Source organism: Girardinichthys multiradiatus, chromosome 20 (assembly GCF_021462225.1).
Source record: "Girardinichthys multiradiatus isolate DD_20200921_A chromosome 20, DD_fGirMul_XY1, whole genome shotgun sequence".
Lineage (NCBI taxonomy): Eukaryota > Metazoa > Chordata > Actinopteri > Cyprinodontiformes > Goodeidae > Girardinichthys > Girardinichthys multiradiatus.
In genome coordinates, this window is record NC_061812.1 from 27,695,490 (window position 1) to 27,716,889 (window position 21,400).

Here is a 21,400-nt window from a genome sequence, read left to right on the forward strand (position 1 = left end):
GCAACCAATCTTTTTTTAATAACTGGCTTTAAATGACATGAAACTCCTTTCTGTTAGTTTTGTGCCAAACATTTTCTAGTTTTGCAAGGGTGGCAGATGTTTGTATCCACAAATATCTTGTAACAGATGCAGTGAATGTTAACGTTTTGTCTTGCTTAAATTCAAAGCTTGCCCTGAAAAACTCTTTATGAGTTCCCCATTAATGAAGAAGTTCCTTACCTTGTCTCTAAGGCTGAGTCTACCCACCCTACAGAGAAAGTGCATTTCAGTCACTTTGTTTCAGGATCTTGTTTTTTCTGTCATTCATGGCCATTGACTGGGATCAGAACAGACTGGTAAATTTGGAACTCCACTTTATGACTCAACTCTTTCTTCACTACAACAGACCGGACCAGCAAGCAAAAATCTGCTAAGGTCCCAGTTTATCAATCTACAGCTCCATCCTACCAGCACTCATTAACAAGACCACATGCCTCGCTTGAGGCAGAGACTGACCCCCAACCCTCTCAAGAGCAGTTCAGCTATTCTCCAATTGAAAACCATGACATCAGATTTAGAGAAGCTGGCTCTCTTCTTTGACGCTTCAAACTCTGCTTCAAACTCATCCAGCACACACTAAAGGTTATGGCAGAAGGACAGCAACAGAACAACATCCTCTGCAAAAAGCCAACACGAGATGCTCAGCTTTCCCAAAGCAGACACCCTCTACTCCCTGGCTATGCTTTGAGATATTGTCCGTGAACACCACAGACAGAATTAGTGATAAGAGGCACCTCTAGCAGAGCAACAGCTAGGATCTGCCTGCTCCTCCTCAATTTGATGTTCAACAATCAATCAGAACCTCTTTTCTAACAAAATGGAGTAGACTTTCCGAGGGAGGCTGAGACATGATTCCTCAATAGTTGGACCACAATCCCTGGTCCATTTTCTTAAATATTAGGAGTGCTTTTGCTTAAAGGCAGGATGGTTTATCCATCTAAAAGAAACATCTTACATCAAAAAATACAGTTTCTATGATTGGGTGCATCTGGTCAGCAAAAACAGTTAAGTAGGTGGTAAATGTCAAAACAACACCCACATGGATGACAGGAGCCAAGGATTCCTCTACGTGCTTGCATTCCTCCAATAATACATCCTGGTGCCATATCTTCCATGTCATTTAAAAAGAAGGGGATTCATTAGACCAGACCACCTACGTCCACAACTGTCCAGTTGATGTTCCTCCCATGCCCATTGTTGGCAGGGGTCAGGAAGGACATCCTGACTGGTCTGTGGCCATGCAGCCCTATACACAGAAAGCTACAATGCACTGTTTAGATACCTTTATTTCAGAACCAGCCTAATACAACTTCATCTACTGAATAAAAAACAAAGGAGCCAGCCATTCCTTCAAAACTGCATGATTGAGCCCTGGCCATACCTGACCCTGCCTCCACATGAAATAGATATTACTAGGACCAGTGTTTACCAACCTGTTATTTTCCCATTTTAGCGAGTCTGTGCAAATTAAAGCCTTAAATTCCTCTTCTTAGCCGACAGGGGTGGCACTCGATGTGGTCTTTTAGTAGTGTAGCCTGTGTGCTTCAAGGTTTTGTGTTGTAGGTTCAAAGATGGCAGTCTGCATACCTTTGGTGCCAAAACCCTGAATTTTTTTAGATCAAGGTTAAAAACCCATTTTTTATTTGAGTGAGCTACTTCAACTGTTAGCTGAAACATTGTTAATTTTAGTCTGTAGTCAAACTTTTCTTTACTTACCTTTATTATGCCACTGAAATATTTTTTGGGTTTTATTCATGTAAAGCACTTTGAAGTCTTCTTACTGAAATGTGACATACAAATACACTTGCTTTGTCGTATTAAGAGGTTTTTTGAGCTACTGTTACCTTTCTATCATCACAAACCAGTCTGCCCCTTCTCCGACATCAAGGCATTTTTGTCCACACCACTGCTGCTTATTTGGTTTTTCTCTTTTTCAGACCATTTTCTGTAAACTCCATGGTTGTGAGTAAAAGTCCCACCAGACCAACAGTTGAAATACACAGATTATCTCATCTGCTACAAAAAGCCATTCAAAGTAACCTAAAATCATCTTTTCTTCCTCTTTCTGATGCAGTTGAACTTCAGCAAGTTGTCCTCACCACATCTAGAAGCCAAACTGCTAAACTGGCCATTGAGTTTACAAGCAATTGAACAAGTATTCCTTAAAAAATGGGGTTGGTGAGGGCATTTGACAAACATGCATCATGTAGCAGGAACAGTAGACTGAGCTATAGATCAAAATCAACAAATACACTCATGTAGTTGTAGCTCCTCCAAATCAGTTGGGATTATTTTTAAAACTTTATACCTGAAAAATGTTCTTTTTTTAGCAGCACATTGTAATTTTATATTATAAAAAGTTTTTGCTGACAGCTAATTTCTTTCGAAATTTTTTCGACAATTTCAGCCTCATAAAGAGGCAACCAGTTGATGGGAAATATTTATTGTGCACTAGGACTTATAATTGGCGTATGACGAACATTTCCCATTCAGTCTGACTCAAATCCTGACTGTTTATAAGCTTACAGTGTTTAATATTGGGAATATGAGATCTTTCACTGCCCTCATGTTAGTAACAATGACTTATCCTCAAGGGGAAGAGGAATTGTCAAATTGTTTTCAAGAAAGGAACTAATTAAAATGTGTAGCTATAGACTGCAATGGGAGAAACATATTTTAATCAAAACATTTTCTAGACTTTACAAAATGCAAAGTAATCTTTAACCGTACAAAATTAACCGCCTAGATAACTGAAAACACAACATTTCTATTAAACACACACTAACCTCAGCTGCTCCCAGGTTTGCTTCCAACCTTTAGAGACAAAAAAAAAAAAAAACAACTGCTCTGAAATCAACCAATAGTGATTAAATAGTTTATCATGTTACAATGTGTTTTGTCCGGTTTTTAACCCATGATGGTTTTTTAAAATGGAAACAGTCTTACTGTACATGGAAAAAAAGGACTGTGCCCAGTAATGTTATGATTGCATACACTTACAAGAGAATAATAACGCTGTTTCAGTGACAAATAAGTCCTTTCAGCTCTCCAAAGTTATGTCCTCATCTTGAAAATAAAATAGCAAATCAAATACGTTTCATAGACATGAAACCTAAAGAGGGACAGCGTATTTCAGGAAGTTAAAATGTTTTTGTGGAAGAAAAAAGAAATATTTGAAAGGACAAAGATCATAAACTTGTAAACGTTGCACATCATGAAAAGACAAAAAAAAAATCCCTGCAATGACTAAATTCTTATCAGGCGATCAGAAGATGCCACTTGGCAGGTCCTTGTTAAACATGCCATCAAAGTCCAGCTCTCTGCTCATCAGTTCGTCCTCCACGCTCTCCAGCGCCCACTGGTGGTCTGTCAGCTCTAGTGCCTCCCACTCAGCCTACAAACAATGACAAAACGTGAGAAACTGCCCTTTCTCACCCACGGATCTTGCTACACTGGCACCTATGTACATACTTTGAAAGCTTTATTTGTATCTGCAGGCATGGCCATGGCAGCACCACTCATCTGCTCTTGCATGATCCTCGACTGGTCGGCACCTGGAGGGATACAGTTGCATAGTGACAATCAGCATGAGGGAATGACGAATAATGACTTTGTTTGCAACTTGGAATGATCCTCCATTAACTAGACTTACCATTATCTTGACCTAATATCAACGAGTACATGCTTCTCAGTCCAAAGACATTCAGGAAATACCATGAAGCTGAGCTCACCCTGAAAAAGCAAAAGGAATGCACACAGAAAAACAGACAACCACACACTTGCTTTAACATTTTTATATAAACAAAGTTAATGCTGCAGTGGATGTCTGAAAGTCTTGTTTCAGTCCTTTACCAGGAAGCATCTAATGAGAGCAGCTCTATTCCTTGCTGCAACATGGGCTTAAACCGCAACGTGAGAGGGAAGGGAACCTTAGCTGTGTTGAAACAAGCACAAAGAGAAGACAACTGTTACATAAAAAACTCCTACTTATAATCACGTACAACAAATTTAAGTGTAATTGTGTGGAACTCATTATGTGACAGTAACATATCAGAAGAAATAATATTACTTGTTACAAATCCTGAAAAGGTCCAGTTGATCCAGCCACCGATGAGGATCATGGGAAGCACGTTGGTGACATTACCTTTCATCATGTCTGTCAGCATGCTGGGATCTGGGAAAACACAAGAGAAGTTGGCTTGTCTACACATCATTCCTATAAGTTTCTGACTTTAAAATTCCAGACTTTTCCAAACACTCAGTCTGAGGACAATACATTTATGTTTTGAGCTTTCTTTTGTAGGTCAGACAAACTCCTAATATAAAATATACAGAAAAGAGTACACCAAGACAGACCGCAGGGACAAAATACTTGCACCCGTTTTTCTCATGAATCTGTGGTCAAGTTATTTTAAATACATAAGGCGACTGTCTGATTCCAGCTTCCCTCTGCCACATGTCGATGTGCCCCTAGGCAAGGCACTTAACCTGAAGTTGCTTACCTATCTACACATCAGTGTATGAATGTGTGTGAGTTATTGAGTGCCATTGGGTGAATGTGGCTCTAGTGTAAAAAGCTTTGAGTGATCAAAATGACTGGAAAGGCGCTTTACAAGTTCAGTCAATTTACCATTTATACCATTTAAATGTATTTATTTAGCACAACTAAGCTTCCAGTCAAAATACAAATATATTAATTATGTTATAGAAAAAGGTAGGCTAATATAGACTAAAATTTGGAAACATTTTTACTTTTTCCATATATATCAAGTCTATTACTATTTTTTTATTAAACCAGTTTGTTATTTTTATTAAAACAACAAATGAGAAGAAAATACTTTTGTTAAAAAGAAGCAATCAAATGCTGTTGCTCTGTTTGGACCACATTTCAAAAATAACTTTTTAATTCAAAACAAAAATGTGCACTTAGTGCAGCTTACACCCCAAAGACCACATGATGAGAAGCAGTGATTTAATACAAATAGGCGTACCTGTCATGGGAGATGGTGGAACAACCTTCCTTTTGGTCTTCTTAAAAAAGCCGTCCTCTTGATTGTTGAAGTAGAACTTCCTCATCAAAAAAGACTAGAAGACACAGAGAGATCATTAGTGGCACTGTTGTTAACACTACAGGCATGATAAAGAACAGCAGATGGTAGATCAAATCAACCATGATTGGTCATGCACTCGTTTTAGTTTACAATAATTAAGTTACACCTGCTAGAAGCAATTCTGAATGCTTTTAGCAAAAGTTCTCTGAAATAAAATATCACCTCACCTATTAAGTTATGATGCTAAAGATTTTGTTTAGACAGATTTCTGAACAATATTTGAGAGAAATAGGCCTTTTGTGTACTTAGAAAAATTCTTAGATCTTCGGGTTTAGCTCACGAAAAGTGGCAGCAACAACTAATGGTTTTTTTAATATTTTTATTTAGTAGGGATGTTTGGCTTTCAGGTGAAATGTATGGAATATGTAAAACGTTCACGCTGCAGCGATATTATATCATGAAAGTAGAGCATTTAAGTAGAAGCATGCAATGGTGATTTCCTCATCTCAAAAAATATATTCACCAATTAAAGGTTATAGTGTATTTTAGGTTCATCCTGAAATTTCACCTGAAAGCCGAATATCCCTAATGGTTTGAGTAGTGCATTTCTGCCCTGTAAAATCTAATAAATCCAAACATAGCATGTCTGCTATAAACTCTACTTTTGTGAGGCATTAAAAAAAATTATTTTCACAATTGCTTAGCTGTGTATTAATGAAATTGGAAAAAAGCTGAATTCTTTATATTTTATTTTGGATGTAAATGATTTAGGATGCTGATCTAGTCAAATAGTTGAACAGTCTGCTTTGATATGTCTGATAAGTTTTAATTTTGTTTTCTTTTAACTTATGTTACTGCCATTATTGCGTTTTTCTTTGAGAGATTTTATTATAATTAAAAGATATTTTTGAGATTGATGTCTTACCTGTTTGGGAATGTATTTTCCATTTTCTCTGAGAATTCTGCTCCGAATAAGAACCTGGCTGGACATTTCAAAAGCACATAAACACAACAAACATTAATGCATTTTAGTTGAACATGTAGTTTCCATGTATTTACAAATGCAACCTGCTCACCTGTCTGAAACCTGCTCTAAGGTCAACTTCTTGTCGCTCTGCAGAAGAATTGACACATAATGCCGAATCACGCCGACGAGAAATGTGATGAAGACAATGGGTAGAACCACCCATAGTCTTATGTTGGAGTCCAGTAGAAGCTCCGGTTCGGCCATTCTGTCAGGATGGCTAGGGACAGAACAGAACAAAACAAAACAAAACAAAACAAAACAGAGGCTTTACGTCAGGGTACGACAGACATTACTCAAAGCTAATTGATGAACCCGATGTACCGTCTATTAAAAAACCCTTATTTCATCCTCAGATAACTTCTTAAACAGCATAATATTTAATACTTTTAGCAATCTGTGAACCATTAGAGATAGGCTCCATCAAGTCACTATAAAATAGCCACAGAAAAACACGCTAACGCTGTGCTAACGTTAGCCAGCTGACTACCGTCTTCCTGATGTCCGTCACGGAGGGTGGGAATCAGCGAGTCGTCCCGAAGAGGCGACCCCACTTTGAGCTTAATTTCCAGGCAGCGAAAGACACAACACATCCGCTGTGTGAGGGTATTAAATATGAGAAGTTATGTTATAAACCGGCGTTACACCTCAGCTACAAACGGTTGCGCTGACTGCAGCGAATGATGAGAACGAATTTCTGCTTCTGCAGCTCGCTACGGGTTATCACTCGGTGGCGCTGCAGCGCCACCCTGCGGTAATGGAGGAGACCGACGAAGCTGCTCGCGTTTGACTTCATAACAGAAGTGAATGTAATAAAGAACAAATAATAAATGAATACATAAAACTCCATACAAAAAATGCTGTCACAATAAATGTAAAAATAAATATTTGAAATAAATGTAAAAAAAAATTCTATACACTACACTTTTCCTGACTTTTGTTTGGAATTTGCTTCTTTTTTCATCATTTCTCATCTAGTCCTTTTTAAACCCAATGGCAACATATTGTGAAGTATGTGATTAAAAAATTGGAAGGCAAAAGTATGCCTAAGAAATATGTAAAGTAAATGGTATTTCAAGATGCAGTAAAGCAAAATTCAGAAGAGAAAGACTGGTTTGGTGACACAAGCTGGTTAAAATGTAATTGTATCTTTAGTTTTCTTTATTTACCATCGCCCTGTGAGACCCTTGTGTTGTCCACTTCTATTGGACAACACAAGTACATTGTGCATTTGAATGTTGCACCAATGTTCTCACTAACCTTCCTCCCGTCCTGTTCCTTTGTAAAATCCTACAAAAGCTCACATTACTTTGTAGCATTTGATTAAGATAAAGAATTGGCTTATTTTTATTTACATTGTAAGACAGCTGATTTAGGCAACTTGTCAGGGAAAACAGGAAATCTATGGGGAAGAAAAGATGAGTTTCAGTGTTTTCATCAGTAAGTGGAGAGAGCCCATTCCCAACTCCCTACAGTCTACACTTTTGGCTTTAATGAGAGTCTGATTCACTTCTGGACAACACTTACTCATAGATTGGTTCATCCCTTCACTTGCCAAGTATTTTCTAAAAGCCCTTGTTCTTTGTCACAACATTTCTAGCAATGATGTCCCAGATGGTTTTCTTTAACAAGCCATCTGGTGCATCGGGTTAAAACATAATGTTACTTGGAGCTACTTAGGCTTGCATGAAGAGTGCACTTCCTGTTCTGAGTGAAGCTAGTTTTTTATTGTTAAAAACCAATTGTCCTGCGGTTTCATAGCCCATTCTGCTCCAGCTCAGTCACATGGATAATTTCTCATCTCCGTTTAGCAACCAAAGAGCTGAGTGTAAAAGGGATAAGCTGGCAGCAATCCGATCCAAAGCATTCTGATTTCCTTCTAAATGAGAACAAAACCCTTCCTTCAATTATATCTCATCTATAAGGGTATATAATTAGGTTTCAAAGTTTTGCAGCCTTAACAATAAAATGCAGGTGATTAAAATGTGTTGCTGATTTTACAGAAACATCAGCAGACCTGTCAGTGATTATGTTAACAGCCCACTGTGTGACATGGCTAAGAGTGTATTTGCATGTAGAGCAAACTAAATGAGATCCACAGATGGATTTCAATTCCAGGTGTGCACAGTCATGATTAGAATTGTCTACTATTGGTAGAACTCATTTTAACACCTATTCGGACAGGTTTGCAGTATTTAATCATACTATATGCTCTGTGTTAAAAAATTAACAGCAAAATTATTAATTATTTGTAATCAAAACATTTGATTTCTGTAATTTTTTTCTTTTGATTTTGATCAATAGTACTACCATACTCATAAGAAACGATTTTTCTGATAGAGAAAAGCAGATCTACACCACCCTAAAACTGTTTTCCATCACATTGAATCATGGTCATCACAAAAAATAAAAAACTTAAAGAGGAACTTTGTTGTTTTGTCTTTCAGTGCACCATGCAATGAAAAAGTATGCGCTTCTTAGACATTTTTTTCAGTTTTTGATTTTCTGTAACAGGTAAATGTTTCAAATAGTCAAGTAAGTTTTAAGGTCTGCAGGGTGGTGTAGTGGTTAGCATTCTTTCCTGCAGCAAGAAGGTGTTGGGTTTGAATCCCGTCTCGGGGTCATTCCGATTGGAGTTTGCATGTCCTTCCTGTGCATGCGTGGATTCATTCCAGCCTTTGTTCCACAGTCCAAAAATGTTTGTTTATTTGGTCTTTCTAAATTGCCAGCAGGAGTGAGTGTGTGTGTTCATATGTCTCTAAGTTATAATTGACTGGTAATGTGTACAGGCTGTGCTCTGCCTCTTGCCCAATGACTGTTGAAGAAGTTGTAATATTGAACAAAGACAACCTGAGTAAGCACAAAATGCAGTTTTCAAATGATGATTTAATTTATAAAGAGGAAAAAGCTATCCAGTCCAACATTGCTCCATGTAAAAAACTCATTCTTAAATTGTGAATTAAATGTGATTTGCCACTTCTTCCTGGTTCAGTTTCACCGGAGACACACGGGCCTGTTACTGTCTTACCCAGAAAATCAAGGATTCCCTTAAACAGAACCTGTATAACAACATGAAGTAGGCTAAACTATCTAAAAAAAAACCCAAACACGATGACCCAATTCAATGAAATTCAAGAACAGCTGAGAAATAGATTGCTATTGATATCTATCAGTCTGGAGAGGCCTACAAAGCCCTTTCTTTGGCTTTGGGACTCCAGTGATCCACAGTGAGAGCTATGATCCAACATTAGAGAAAACATGGAACAGTTGGGAACCTTCCCAGGAGTGGCTTGCCTACCATAATTAACCCAAGAAAGCAATGATGACTCATCCAGGGAGTAACAAAAGAGCCCAGGACAACATCTAAATCACTGCAGGCCTAAGTTTAGGCCAGTGTTCATGATTCAACAAAATGAAACCTGGGCCAAGATCACTGCTGACCAAAAAGAACAAAAATTGGTCCACAAGTTTTCGGAAAGGTTCTGTGCACTGACAAGACAAAAGTTAAACTTTTTAGATGGTGTACATCCAGTTACATTTGCCATACAACCTACAGGTCCTTCTCAAAATATTAGCATATTGTGATAAAGTTCATTATTTTCCATAATGTCATGATGAAAATTTAACATTCATATATTTTAGATTCATTGCACACTAACTGAAATATTTCAGGTCTTTTATTGTCTTAATACGGATGATTTTGGCATACAGCTCATGAAAACCCAAAATTCCTATCTCACAAAATTAGCATATTTCATCCGACCAATAAAAGAAAAGTGTTTTTAATACAAAAAACGTCAACCTTCAAATAATCATGTAGAGTTATGCACTCAATACTTGGTCGGGAATCCTTTTGCAGAAATGACTGCTTCAATGCGGCGTGGCATGGAGGCAATCAGCCTGTGGCACTGCTGAGGTCTTATGGAGGCCCAGGATGCTTCGATAGCGGCCTTTAGCTCATCCAGAGTGTTGGGTCTTGAGTCTCTCAACGTTCTCTTCACAATATCCCACAGATTCTCTATGGGGTTCAGGTCAGGAGAGTTGGCAGGCCAATTGAGCACAGTGATACCATGGTCAGTAAACCATTTACCAGTGGTTTTGGCACTGTGAGCAGGTACCAGGTCGTGCTGAAAAATGAAATCTTCATCTCCATAAAGCTTTTCAGCAGATGGAAGCATGAAGTGCTCCAAAATCTCCTGATAGCTAGCTGCATTGACCCTGCTCTTGATAAAACACAGTGGACCAACACCAGCAGCTGACACGGCACCCCAGACCATCACTGACTGTGGGTACTTGACACTGGACTTCTGGCATCTTGGCATTTCCTTCTCCCCAGTCTTCCTCCAGACTCTGGCACCTTGATTTCCGAATGACATGCAGAATTTGCTTTCATCCGAAAAAAGTACTTTGGACCACTGAGCAACAGTCCAGTGCTGCTTCTCTGTAGCCCAGGTCAGGCGCTTCTGCCGCTGTTTCTGGTTCAAAAGTGGCTTGACCTGGGGAATGCGGCACCTGTAGCCCATTTCCTGCACACGGTGGCTCTGGATGTTTCTACTCCAGACTCAGTCCACTGCTTCCGCAGGTCCCCCAAGGTCTGGAATCGGCCCTTCTCCACAATCTTCCTCAGGGTCTGGTCACCTCTTCTCGTTGTGCAGCGTTTTCTGCCACACTTTTTCCTTCCCACAGACTTCCCACTGAGGTGCCTTGATACAGCACTCTGGGAACAGCCTATTCGTTCAGAAATTTCTTTCTGTGTCTTACCCTCTTGCTTGAGGGTGTCAATAGTGGCCTTCTGGACAGCAGTCAGGTCGGCAGTCTTACCCATGATTGAGGTTTTGAGTGATGAACCAGGCTGGGAGTTTTAAAGACCTCAGGAATCTTTTGCAGGTGTTTAGAGTTAACTCGTTGATTCAGATGATTAGGTTCATAGCTCGTTTAGAGACCCTTTTAATGATATGCTAATTTTGTGAGATAGGAATTTTGGGTTTTCATGAGCTGTATGCCAAAATCATCCGTATTAAGACAATAAAAGACCTGAAATATTTCAGTTAGTGTGCAATGAATCTAAAATATATGAATGTTAAATTTTCATCATGACATTATGGAAAATAATGAACTTTATCACAATATGCTAATATTTTGAGAAGGACCTGTATATCTGCTTATCAAAAAAGAGAATATCATACCAACAATCAAACCTGACGATGGCAGTGTGATGGTCTAGGTCTGCTTTGCTGTTTCAGGATCTAAAAGACTTGACCTAATTAATGGAGCCATGCATCCTGCTCTCTACCAGAACATATTTATGGTTGGTGATCTTAAGCTCAAAGTGGACTTGGGTTACACAGCAGGACAAAAATTCACAGCACAGCTCTGAATGATTTTGAAAAAGAGTCAAGGGTCACACAACCAGTAAGAAGGTTTATGGGGTGATTACCTTTACAGATAGGACCGGATTGGTGTGAATAGCCTTTTAACTGTAAAAATTATTTCACCATTTGAAATTTAATTTGTGTGTTCACTCTGGTTAAATTTAACTGATACTCTGTAAGTGTGAAAAACATTGCAAAATCTAAATAAATAAACTATATAGGTACCTGGATACATTTCCAACTGTTGCATCCCTCTAACAAAGAAATAGAAAAAAAACATCTGAAGTTGTAGGTTTGTCCCTATTAAAGATAGTGTCAGAGTTTGGAGTGTGGGCTGTTTGCTGCTAACCATCTTCCACCACCAGGTGCTGCCTGGGTTTGTGAATTGAGGATGCGACAGGTGTGGCTCGTTCCGGTGATCACTGGAGGAGTATAAGAGGACGGATTGCCAGCACTTCTTTGCCTGAGTGTTTTGCCCTTCAGCGGTACAACTATCTGGCCTCACCCTGTTCTTTCAATCTTTGAATCTTGTTGTTCTTGAGAAAAAGAAACAAGCCTACCTCCTTGTCTTGCTCCTCCTAGGATTCAGACCGAGCCACGCTCCTTGGTGGTGACAGACCACTTCCGAACCTGAAGAAACTCTGGATCAAGCCCCAGCTAGCGATCCACCTCACTCGGTGCTCCTAATTCGTTTATGCACGTCCTGTCCACCCTCCAGTGGTTCCGCTCCAGGCGGTCCTCTGAGCAGCCTTTCCACGGTCTCCACACTCATCAGCCATCTCGCTGGCGGATCTGGCTTCCCCCGCAGACTGTAAGCATTCAGCAGAGTTTGTTGGTAGTTGTCGAATGCCTGTTTACTTACCTGATTTGATTTAAAGTTAAATTATTCATATTTTATTTTAACATTAAAATACTTAAATTTCACTTAAAGCCAAAAACAACCATTTCATTTAAGTAAGATAAGCTGTAATGAAGGGTTTCTATACCCCATTTCTTTTTACATTAATAATTAAAACATCATACTTTCTGTTCTTCCTCTTGACCCAGAAGAGGGCAACATGGAAAAAGTAGCAGATGACAAAGGAAAAATACCAGGCAGGGGGCAACTGCTTAGTGTCACCTGGTGTGTCACCAGCAGTTCCCCATAAAAGTGGCTCTTCTGCGTCATGACTGGCTCTCTGACCTCCACAGGGTGATGAAGGTATCAAACAGCAGGAGATAAATGTGCAACAAGCTATAAATTTTCTGCTCACTGCCATCTATTCAACACCTAAAGCCTCAGTATGGATTAATATATTTCCAGAAAACAATGCCTATTTTTTTCTGTGATGTAACTGTTAAAAACTGCTTTAATTTTAGCAAAGATTTATGAATCAGAAAAGATCCAGTTAGTCACAAACTCCAGTCATGTATGTAAATAGTTACATTTCATATGTAGTTGCATGCCTTTTGATTCTGGCTTTGTTTTTAATTTTTACTTTGGTCATGAAGTGTCAACAGTTGCTATGAATAGGCTGCAAAACATAGACCTAATGAGTTATAATTGCATGAATAAAGCGTTGCCTTCAGTGGATTGGCAGTGGTGCAAAAATCTGAGGTGCCATCAAAATTGCGTTAAAACTTTCATTTTAGTTAGAAAATCAGTTCATAGGTCTTTTACAGCTTTTCTGGAAAATAGGTAATTCATTGCCATCTTTGACATCATCCTCTGTCTGCCTTTTTCACCTTTTGTCCAGATTGTCTTCTCTAATAACTTTGTCACACAGAGTTCATTGGGTAACAAAAGCACATGCTTGGGCATTAAAGGAAGTTCACATGGAGTCTTACAATCTGACACCTACTGGGATCCCACCTGTGAGGCCCTGGTTGCACACTTCACTGAGGCAGAGATAACTGACGTGACAAGAGAACTCAGGCCAGACTGTTAAATCCAAATGTTTGAGAGGTTTTTCTCCCTTGGTATCACTAGTCTATATCCTCAAAATGTACATACAATTTAGATTTTTTTTTATACAGGTCGTATTATTGAAAAAGGCTTTTAATGTAATGGTTTATTTTTTTGTGGTGATCCCTCAAAGCTACAAAAAGCGTGCCAAAAGCACCTTGTATTTTAGAATACAGCTGAGTGTGTTACCGACTACATAAACTTCTGTGTGGATAACACCATTCCCACCAGAATGGTGAGATGTTTCCTCAATAACAAACCCTGGATCACCAGGGGCTTGTAGGACCTGCTTAACAAGACAAAAATGGCCTGCAGAGACAGGAAATTATTGAGGAGTATACAGAAGCAACTTAAAGTCAAGATAAGAGACAGCAAGGAGGTGTACAAGAAGAAGCTGGAGAGCAAACTCCAGCAAAACAATATCAGAGATGTGTGGTCAGGGATGAAGAAGATCACAGGCTTCAAGCAGAAGGAAGATTAGATTGATGGATGTCTGGACAGAACCAATGAATTGAACACATTCTTCAATAGGTTCAGTTCAGAAATGAGCTCAGCATCCTCCTCTCCTGCTCACAGCATAACAGACATCCTACCTTCCTTTGACCCATGGCAGTCCTGTAATGCCTCAAATGTTTTATCTTCCACATCAGCCATGGACCCTTCTGCTTTTACATGTTTGCCTTCAACCAAATCAGAAGATGCTGATGCTGCATCTTTGCCCCCTTCTTCCACCTGTGTGTCTCAAGAAGGGAGCGCAAAGAAAGAAGGAAGACATGTGTCAATTGTAGCACACTTAACTCCCTACGCCACCAGCGCTGCACCCTCTACAACGGCTCTTTGAAGAAACCTGAACAATATGAGCTACAACATTTAATTTCTCTTTGGGATTAATAAAGTATTTTTGAAATGAATTGAATTTAATGACTTTATTTTCTGAGAGCTGATAATGTAGCATATTATTGTTTGGGTTAAAATCTGTTTATACCTTCCAGATCCTGGAACTTGCTGTGTTTTTTGCTTATTTCCTGCACTATAAATACAGTGTGGCCATTTTCATTTTTACTGGAAAAACAGTTTTGAACTAATTTTTAAGATCAATTGGGCCTCTGCTAAATCTCTCTTAACCACAGAATACCTATTTTAGCTCTCCAACTCATTTTGGCTGCCTTTAATTCCCATAACTTTTACTCCCAATATGGGTTGTAGCCTGTACCCTTGTACAGGCAACAACCACAGACAACTGAGGAAGGTTTAAACAGTTGGCAGAACAGAAATGGTTAATGTTTCTTCTGGGTTCAGGAGCGGGTTCTGGGATAACACTGAGGCGGAGCGGTGGGTGATTAATATGTAAAGTGAAAATTGGAGAATATGAGATGAGGAGTGAAAGGAAGCTGATACTTACTGTTGTTGAAGTTGAAGGGGATCTGGGAGAGAGATGAGTATAACTGCAGGGACTGAGGGTGACAGGTCTGTGGCCTATGGAGAGGTTCGTTGATGAAGTTTGTTCCAGGATGAAGATGGATGCGTGTGTGGAGCAGTGGATCATTGGAGGGTGGGCAGGCGAGTTATGGTGTTGGTGTGTGGAAGGGTCCAGGCAGCAGTTCCAGGGAGCAGCAGCCACAGGAGCCATAAAAAGATTTTTGTAGGAGATCCAGAGGTAAGTTCCCCATCTGGGAACTCTGGGAAACAAGGAGGTGAATGACTGTCTACCAGAGAGAGGACTACAGACTTCAGAACAGGTTCTTCCTGGAAGGAGGACACAAGAGGTAAGATATAAGACACTAATTTATAGCATAGCAAAGTACAGGATCCCTGATTACCACTCTTTGAATAAGAATAACCTGGCATCTGCCTCAGGGGATCCACTTTTCTTTATTCTCCTCCTGATTGGTCTCAACATGCTCCAGATGCGGGGACACACCTGCCAGTCACACCCTTCAATCAGAGGAGCTAAGGCACAAACAAACTTGTGTATACACCCCTGTGGATATGACACCCTCCTGGGGCCTAACGTCTGGCATGTTACATCACTCTTGCTTTCTATTGTAGTTTTTAAAGTGGGTGATAGGGCTCTCCAACCAGGGAGGAATGGCCTGGGGGTGGTGGTGTTAGGACTTGTGTAGTGAAGGACCCCGGAATGCAGACGAGCAGGCAGCATGACGGTAAGCGAAATATTTTATAATAAAGAAACTCACTCACAGGAGGAGGCAGGAACCAAAACGATAAACGGACAGACAAAAACAGACACGGGCAGGCTGGCAAGCCACGCTTGGCGTGAACAATAGGACATGAGCATGATTTGAAAATGTTTCCGCCAGGAATAACTGAACATGTGTGTATATATGGAGTGTGAACCAGGTGGAGCAAAGAGACAGATTAGCTTGGAGCAGGTGAACCAAATAAAGATAATTGACAGACAAAACATGGCTTGAGCAGAATGAAAATCCAAGGATACAAACTAATAGTAACTTGACCAGAAAAACAGAAACATGATTCAGAACTTCAACCGTGAAATAAGACCAACAAAACCCAAAAACACCCACAAATCATAACAGGTGTGGGCCTTGAGCACTTAAAAAATAAAGTTCTGTCAGGTGCACAGTCGCACCCCAAACCTGTTTACTTTGTCCATGTTTTGCAAACGCTGTAAAAAAATAAAACTAATGACGCTAATGTTTAAAATCCAAAATACTTACAGATACAGTTGGGTCATCTATAAAATTCTTTTTTTAAAGCAAAATACTCGTATCGAACAGTGAATTTTGTTTTTAGTTCTTCTTGGTTCTTTACTTTTAGTTAAGTTTTACAATAAAGGGGTATATTTGGTTATCTATGGTGGCGAAGTTGAAGGAGGAGCAGCTCAGGCAGGGTGACATTTACGTGGCAACTGGCACTGCTTGCTTTACATGAACCTGTTTTCATAATGATTTAGTTTCTTAATGTCTTGCCTGTTTCCTGGATGACTGCTGACAAATTTCGTTGACATTCTGTTGATCACTGGATGTTGATGAACATATTTTTAAAGGTTATTTCAGGTTATTTCAGCTGAGAAAAATATCTTACAATTTTCTTTGTAATTCACGATCAGCAGAGGGCTGTGTTATACGTTTTATGTGTAGCTTTTCATTCTCATTCTAATCACTTGAGGGCAGTATCCATTTTTGAAGATTTTTTAAAGATCCTGAAAAGTATTTTGTTTCTACAACCTTCCTTTTTGTGTAGCAAGTTAATCATTTTAAAATGATTATCATTAATAATTATTTATTTAAATATTCTGTGGCTGTGCGGTTGAGATTTCCATAAACAGCCTCCCTGCTAATGTGAACCCCAGCTATAATTCATCAATAAACATGTTGGAGAAACTGCACTTGTTTTAAGAATTTTTTTAATCAAACCACCATCAGGTGTAAATGTGACAAAAAGAAAAATGCCAAGTCATCCCCAGGTCACCTCTCAGTGGATGACAGTGCAGTCAGTGTTTGGTTTGAGCAGCCTGACATCTCTGAACTCCCCATTGATTAAAACTGCAGAACAGGATGCCCGGTGCACAATTCCTCACACTTGTGAATGTGTCCTCAGATTTCAGCATGGCTCAGGCTCAGCTTACCAGAATTTGTGTCAGTTTACTAAGCCGTTATGTATAACAGTTCAGCACCAAATCACATGTAAAACAGTGATGCTGACCTGTTTTTTTTCTTATGTCCTAAATGTATAGACCCGGACTGAGAACATGTCATCTCTTACACACCCTGTATGTTCAAATAACATTCTGGTATACCTTCGTCTCATAATGTGTCTGTCTGTAGCAATTACTTTACAGTTTGAAGCTTAATGCAGAACAGATGTTATGTCCTTGCTTTTGGCATTCATCACCATGCAACCATGGAACTGGTCGGATGACCGAAAAAACTGCTATTGCCTTGCAGTGTTACGTGTTGTTTCTCTCCTTTTATTTCACTTTGTGCGATGAGCAATAAAGATTTTATTTATTTGGTTCTTTCATCATTTTTGGAATGCTTTGACTGTATTCAAAGAAAAGAAAATTTCTGAACCTTTGCTATGAATATTCCAAATGGCCTTTGGTACCTTTTTACATCAGGGGTCCTTGATATTCTTCAACAAAGTAACATTTGCTAAATGAGTAGGAATCCACAGATGTGTCAGTGTTAAGCCCAGTTGATTGTATACATTTAGGTGTCATAAAGCCATTAGACTGAAATAAATGTCTGTACACCTGGGATATGTGAAATGATGCAAAATTAACGTTTTAGGGTTCAGACTACAAGACTATAGTGCCTATTCTTATTAAAACACTTACTGGTGCTTTATATTCTAGACATTCTAAAAATGTATATCATTTGTTGTGGCGGAGTTGGGCCATGCACGTCTTAATCATACATCACACACAGGAAGCCGAGCTACATTCGTCTGCTCTTTTGTTTGCTTATATCATATTAATCTGCGTTCATCATGATACGCAGGACCTTAGTTTTGTAATTTCTGTTATTCTGCTAGTTTTGAATTTTGAGGTGGGTTCCTGTTTTCATCCACTTCCCAGATTCTCCTGATGGTTTCCATCATGTTCCAGTGCTCCTGGTCCCATTTGTGCTCCATGTTTTCCTTTTATGTATTGCATTAGCTTGCAGCTACCATTCCTTGTTTGTGAATGTTTTGAACTATTTATCTTATCAGAACATTTCTTTCATCATGTTTGTGTCTGCCTCAATTGTGTGTTTGGGTTGAAGATGTAGCAGGAACTGTTTCAGAAACTAACAGGGGTCTCTGCATTCTCGTTTTATTCCACTCCTTTGCATGTACTCATTGATCCCAAGAACAGACTGTACACTGTTATAATTCATGGCAACCAAAATGTTTGTGTTCCTTTCCTTCCTCTGGGATCAAAAAGGAAATACATCTAAGACTAAACTCAGAATAAACACATTTCAAACAGGGGAACACACACTTGTTTCATGCAGGAGAGTTGCTTAAACCTTCAGGCCAGCTGTCCAAACAAAGAACAACTGAATTCAATATGTTGGCAACTTAACATCTGCACATTCATTTAGAAAGGGTTTAGATTTGTTATTAGACTGTATAGAATTCATAAAATAGGGCATTCTGCTTTATTATCTGTCATATTATTTCCGTGCTTTGAATACTTTTAATAACGATACCCTTAGGATAATTGCCAGGAGTTTAAAATAACAAATTCTAGGAATACCAAATATAAATATTAAAAGCCCAGGACAAAAATTTATTCTCTTTTTATTACAAGCAAGCTTGCTTGGGTTTATCCAACAGGCAAAGACAATGCTGGGTAAAATTTTCTCTATGTAGGTCAGAATACATCATTGTGTCGCCTGTTGTTTATTGGCAAGACTGCATGTTCTGAGACTGATGTCTGTACCAAGTAATCTCTTAACAGAGAAGATATGCTGAGATGCAATATTTGTAAGACAGCATATATAGATTGTGTAACTGTGTCATCCAACAGATTAACACAATTAGATATTGGGTCTTTTATCTCTTCTGATTGGATATTTTGGTTTATGTATGAATGTGTTTAAAACTAATGCACACCCAGTGCTTTGCTTTGCTAACCCTAACCCTAGCCCTAAACAGATTCCTTCTGCTGCAGAGAAAAAAAATATATGTTTGGCTTATCTGGTTTATATAACTTGTTGCATATGTTTACAGTCCAGTTGATAAAGTAGGCATGTATAATAACTTTCTAGCTGATCACAAGCAATATGGATCACAATGGGTTTGTGTTTTGTTTAAGTTTTTAGAATGGATTTAAAAAAAAAGTAAACCTCACATCACAATGTGATATTGGACTGGATTTATATATTGGAAAATACCTAATCTTAAATGACTCAGGTCAGTATTTGACATTAAAACCTCCGTATTTAAATTTCTAGCAGACTATTTCAGTTGCATACAAACAATACATTTCAGGTTTTTTATGTCATGCACATCACAGGAACAACTTCATCCTGAACACCAGCAAGACCAAGGAAGTGATAGTGGATTACAGGAGGTCCAGAAAGACTGAACATGCTCCTCTCTGCATACAAGGGAAGGTGGTGGAGCGTTTAGACAGCATAAAGTTTCTGGGCATTCACATTTCCTCTGACCTCTCCTGGAGTGAGAACAAATCCAACCTGGTAAAGAAGGCCCAACAACAGCTCTTCTTTCTCACAAAGGTGAAACGGATTGGACTCTCCACTCTTCTGCTCACAAACTTTTACAGGGCCACAATTGAAAGCATACTGTGCCTCAATGTGACGGTGTGGTATGGCAGCTGCACGACGCAGGAGAGAAAGGACTTAGCACGGGTAGTGAGGACAGCACAGGAAATTGTGGGATGTCGTCTACTGGATCTGGACTTGATTTATGCTGCACAAGTCCAGAAAAGGGCCAGACACATTGCTATAGACCACACACACCTGGGTAATGCACTGTTTGTCCCACTTTCGTCAGGAAAACAATTTAGGGACATCACTTCTAAAACAAATAGACTCAGAAACAGTTTCTTTCCCGAAGCAGTGAAGACAATTGTCAATCTGCTGGCAGCCACGAAACATCCCTGCTGACAATCATACAAACCACCAGCCCATCTCAGACTGTTTCAGCACAAGCTGTACTTTATGTAAATACTACATGCCACATTCATGTACATATGTTCTCTTTTTGTGTTTTTAAATTTTGTAAATTTTGTCAGTGTCCAATAACCTCCATGTGTATCTTCTGAGCCAGATCTCAGCTAAATTTCATTATGGTGACATAATGACAATAAAGAATCACAGATGGAACAATGATCCTACCAGAGTTATTGTATTGGTAAATGAACTGGGCATTGCACACTGCTTGCAAATGTTTGTAATAGCAGATGCACCGATACTATCATGAAACAAAGTTGTTATAATGAAAACATTTGGTTAGTTAGGTTCTTAAAAAAACACTTTGATAAAGATAAGGACATTACATCTTCAAATGTCAAATGTTTGATAACATACATAAAAAAAAATGTATTTAAAGCTTAAGTTTTCTTGTCTGAACCCTTTTACACATTGAACTTCTTCTCAGTTTTTGAGCCCTGATGTTTCATCTCCTTTCTGGAACAGCCAAACTGCTCCTTGAGGGAATTCCTCCCGCAGAGGGGAATAATGCTCAGGCATATTTTATGTCTTTGCTGTGTGTTGGTGTGCATTACAGTAAAGCATCTTTGATGGTAAAAGAGGACAGTGAGCAGGTGGCTAGAGTATGTGTTTGTATGTGTAGGAGAGGGGACACATTGTGAACTCTCACTGTACAAACTCTCTGAAATGATTGAAGTTTGGACAGAATAACAAACAACAACTCTCTTATATGGCAGATGTCTCCTGTTGATATATGCTACTGTAACTCTTTGATTTTTTCTAACCAACTGCGTTGTTATGTAACATTTACACCAAGTGTAAATGTTTTTTTTTTCATGATGTTGGATCAGTGAAACAGATTGTACACCAATTGAAATTAATCTGAAAGTCATCTAAGATGGAAAATATGGCTAAAAGCTGCAGGAAAGTCCATCAAGAAATTAAATAATTTAAAACAAATTGCAATTGTTTCTGTTAAACGTTAAATTATGACAGATGCATTATCATGGATATAACCTTGCATGCACACTTTAAGGTTTTGCATTTAGTTTTGGACTGTATACAGTTAGATGTCACTTTTTGCATAATAATAATTTTCTTCATAGAAAGATGCACCGTTGTTCATGCAATTGAATACTGTTGAAACTATTTGATCTATGACTCTTCTTGGTCACATTCATTGATTTGTGTAAAAGGTTTTCTATTTTCTGCATCAATATACCAAAGGAAATTCCTAGCTGGTGTAATAGTTAACTTGGCAATAAATCTAATTGTGATACTCCTGAACATATGAATGTATGAATCCAACATATGAATCATGTCTGAGG

The 21,400-nt window shown here is 38.8% G+C and overlaps 1 protein-coding gene and 1 long non-coding RNA gene across 4 annotated transcripts; one reads left to right on the top strand and one right to left on the bottom strand.

Annotated features, from left to right (window-relative positions):
• Positions 1-2,700: 2,700 nt before the first annotated feature.
• emc3 (ER membrane protein complex subunit 3) lies at positions 2,701-12,179 on the bottom strand. 2 transcript variants are annotated; one of them, XM_047348718.1, is made up of 9 exons: positions 12,047-12,179; positions 6,167-6,334; positions 6,016-6,073; positions 5,031-5,124; positions 4,109-4,213; positions 3,892-3,973; positions 3,692-3,771; positions 3,511-3,593; positions 2,701-3,433 (listed from the first exon to the last, which is right to left on the bottom strand). In XM_047348718.1, the coding sequence occupies exons 2-9, from the start codon at positions 6,319-6,321 to the stop codon at positions 3,305-3,307; spliced, it is 786 nt and encodes a 261-aa protein (XP_047204674.1). In that variant the 5' UTR covers positions 6,322-6,334; positions 12,047-12,179; the 3' UTR covers positions 2,701-3,304. The 2 variants fall into 2 exon arrangements, with proteins under 2 accessions (XP_047204674.1, XP_047204673.1); XM_047348717.1 differs by lacking the exon at positions 12,047-12,179 and adding an exon at positions 6,605-6,828.
• LOC124857455 lies at positions 11,832-14,347 on the top strand. 2 transcript variants are annotated; one of them, XR_007035597.1, is made up of 3 exons: positions 11,832-11,971; positions 12,069-12,297; positions 12,534-13,098. It is a non-coding gene; the product is annotated as an uncharacterized LOC124857455 (long non-coding RNA). The 2 variants fall into 2 exon arrangements; XR_007035598.1 differs by lacking the exon at positions 11,832-11,971 and adding an exon at positions 14,082-14,347 and having other exon boundaries at positions 12,156-12,297; positions 12,534-12,687.
• The last annotated feature ends 7,053 nt before the right edge of the window (positions 14,348-21,400 follow it).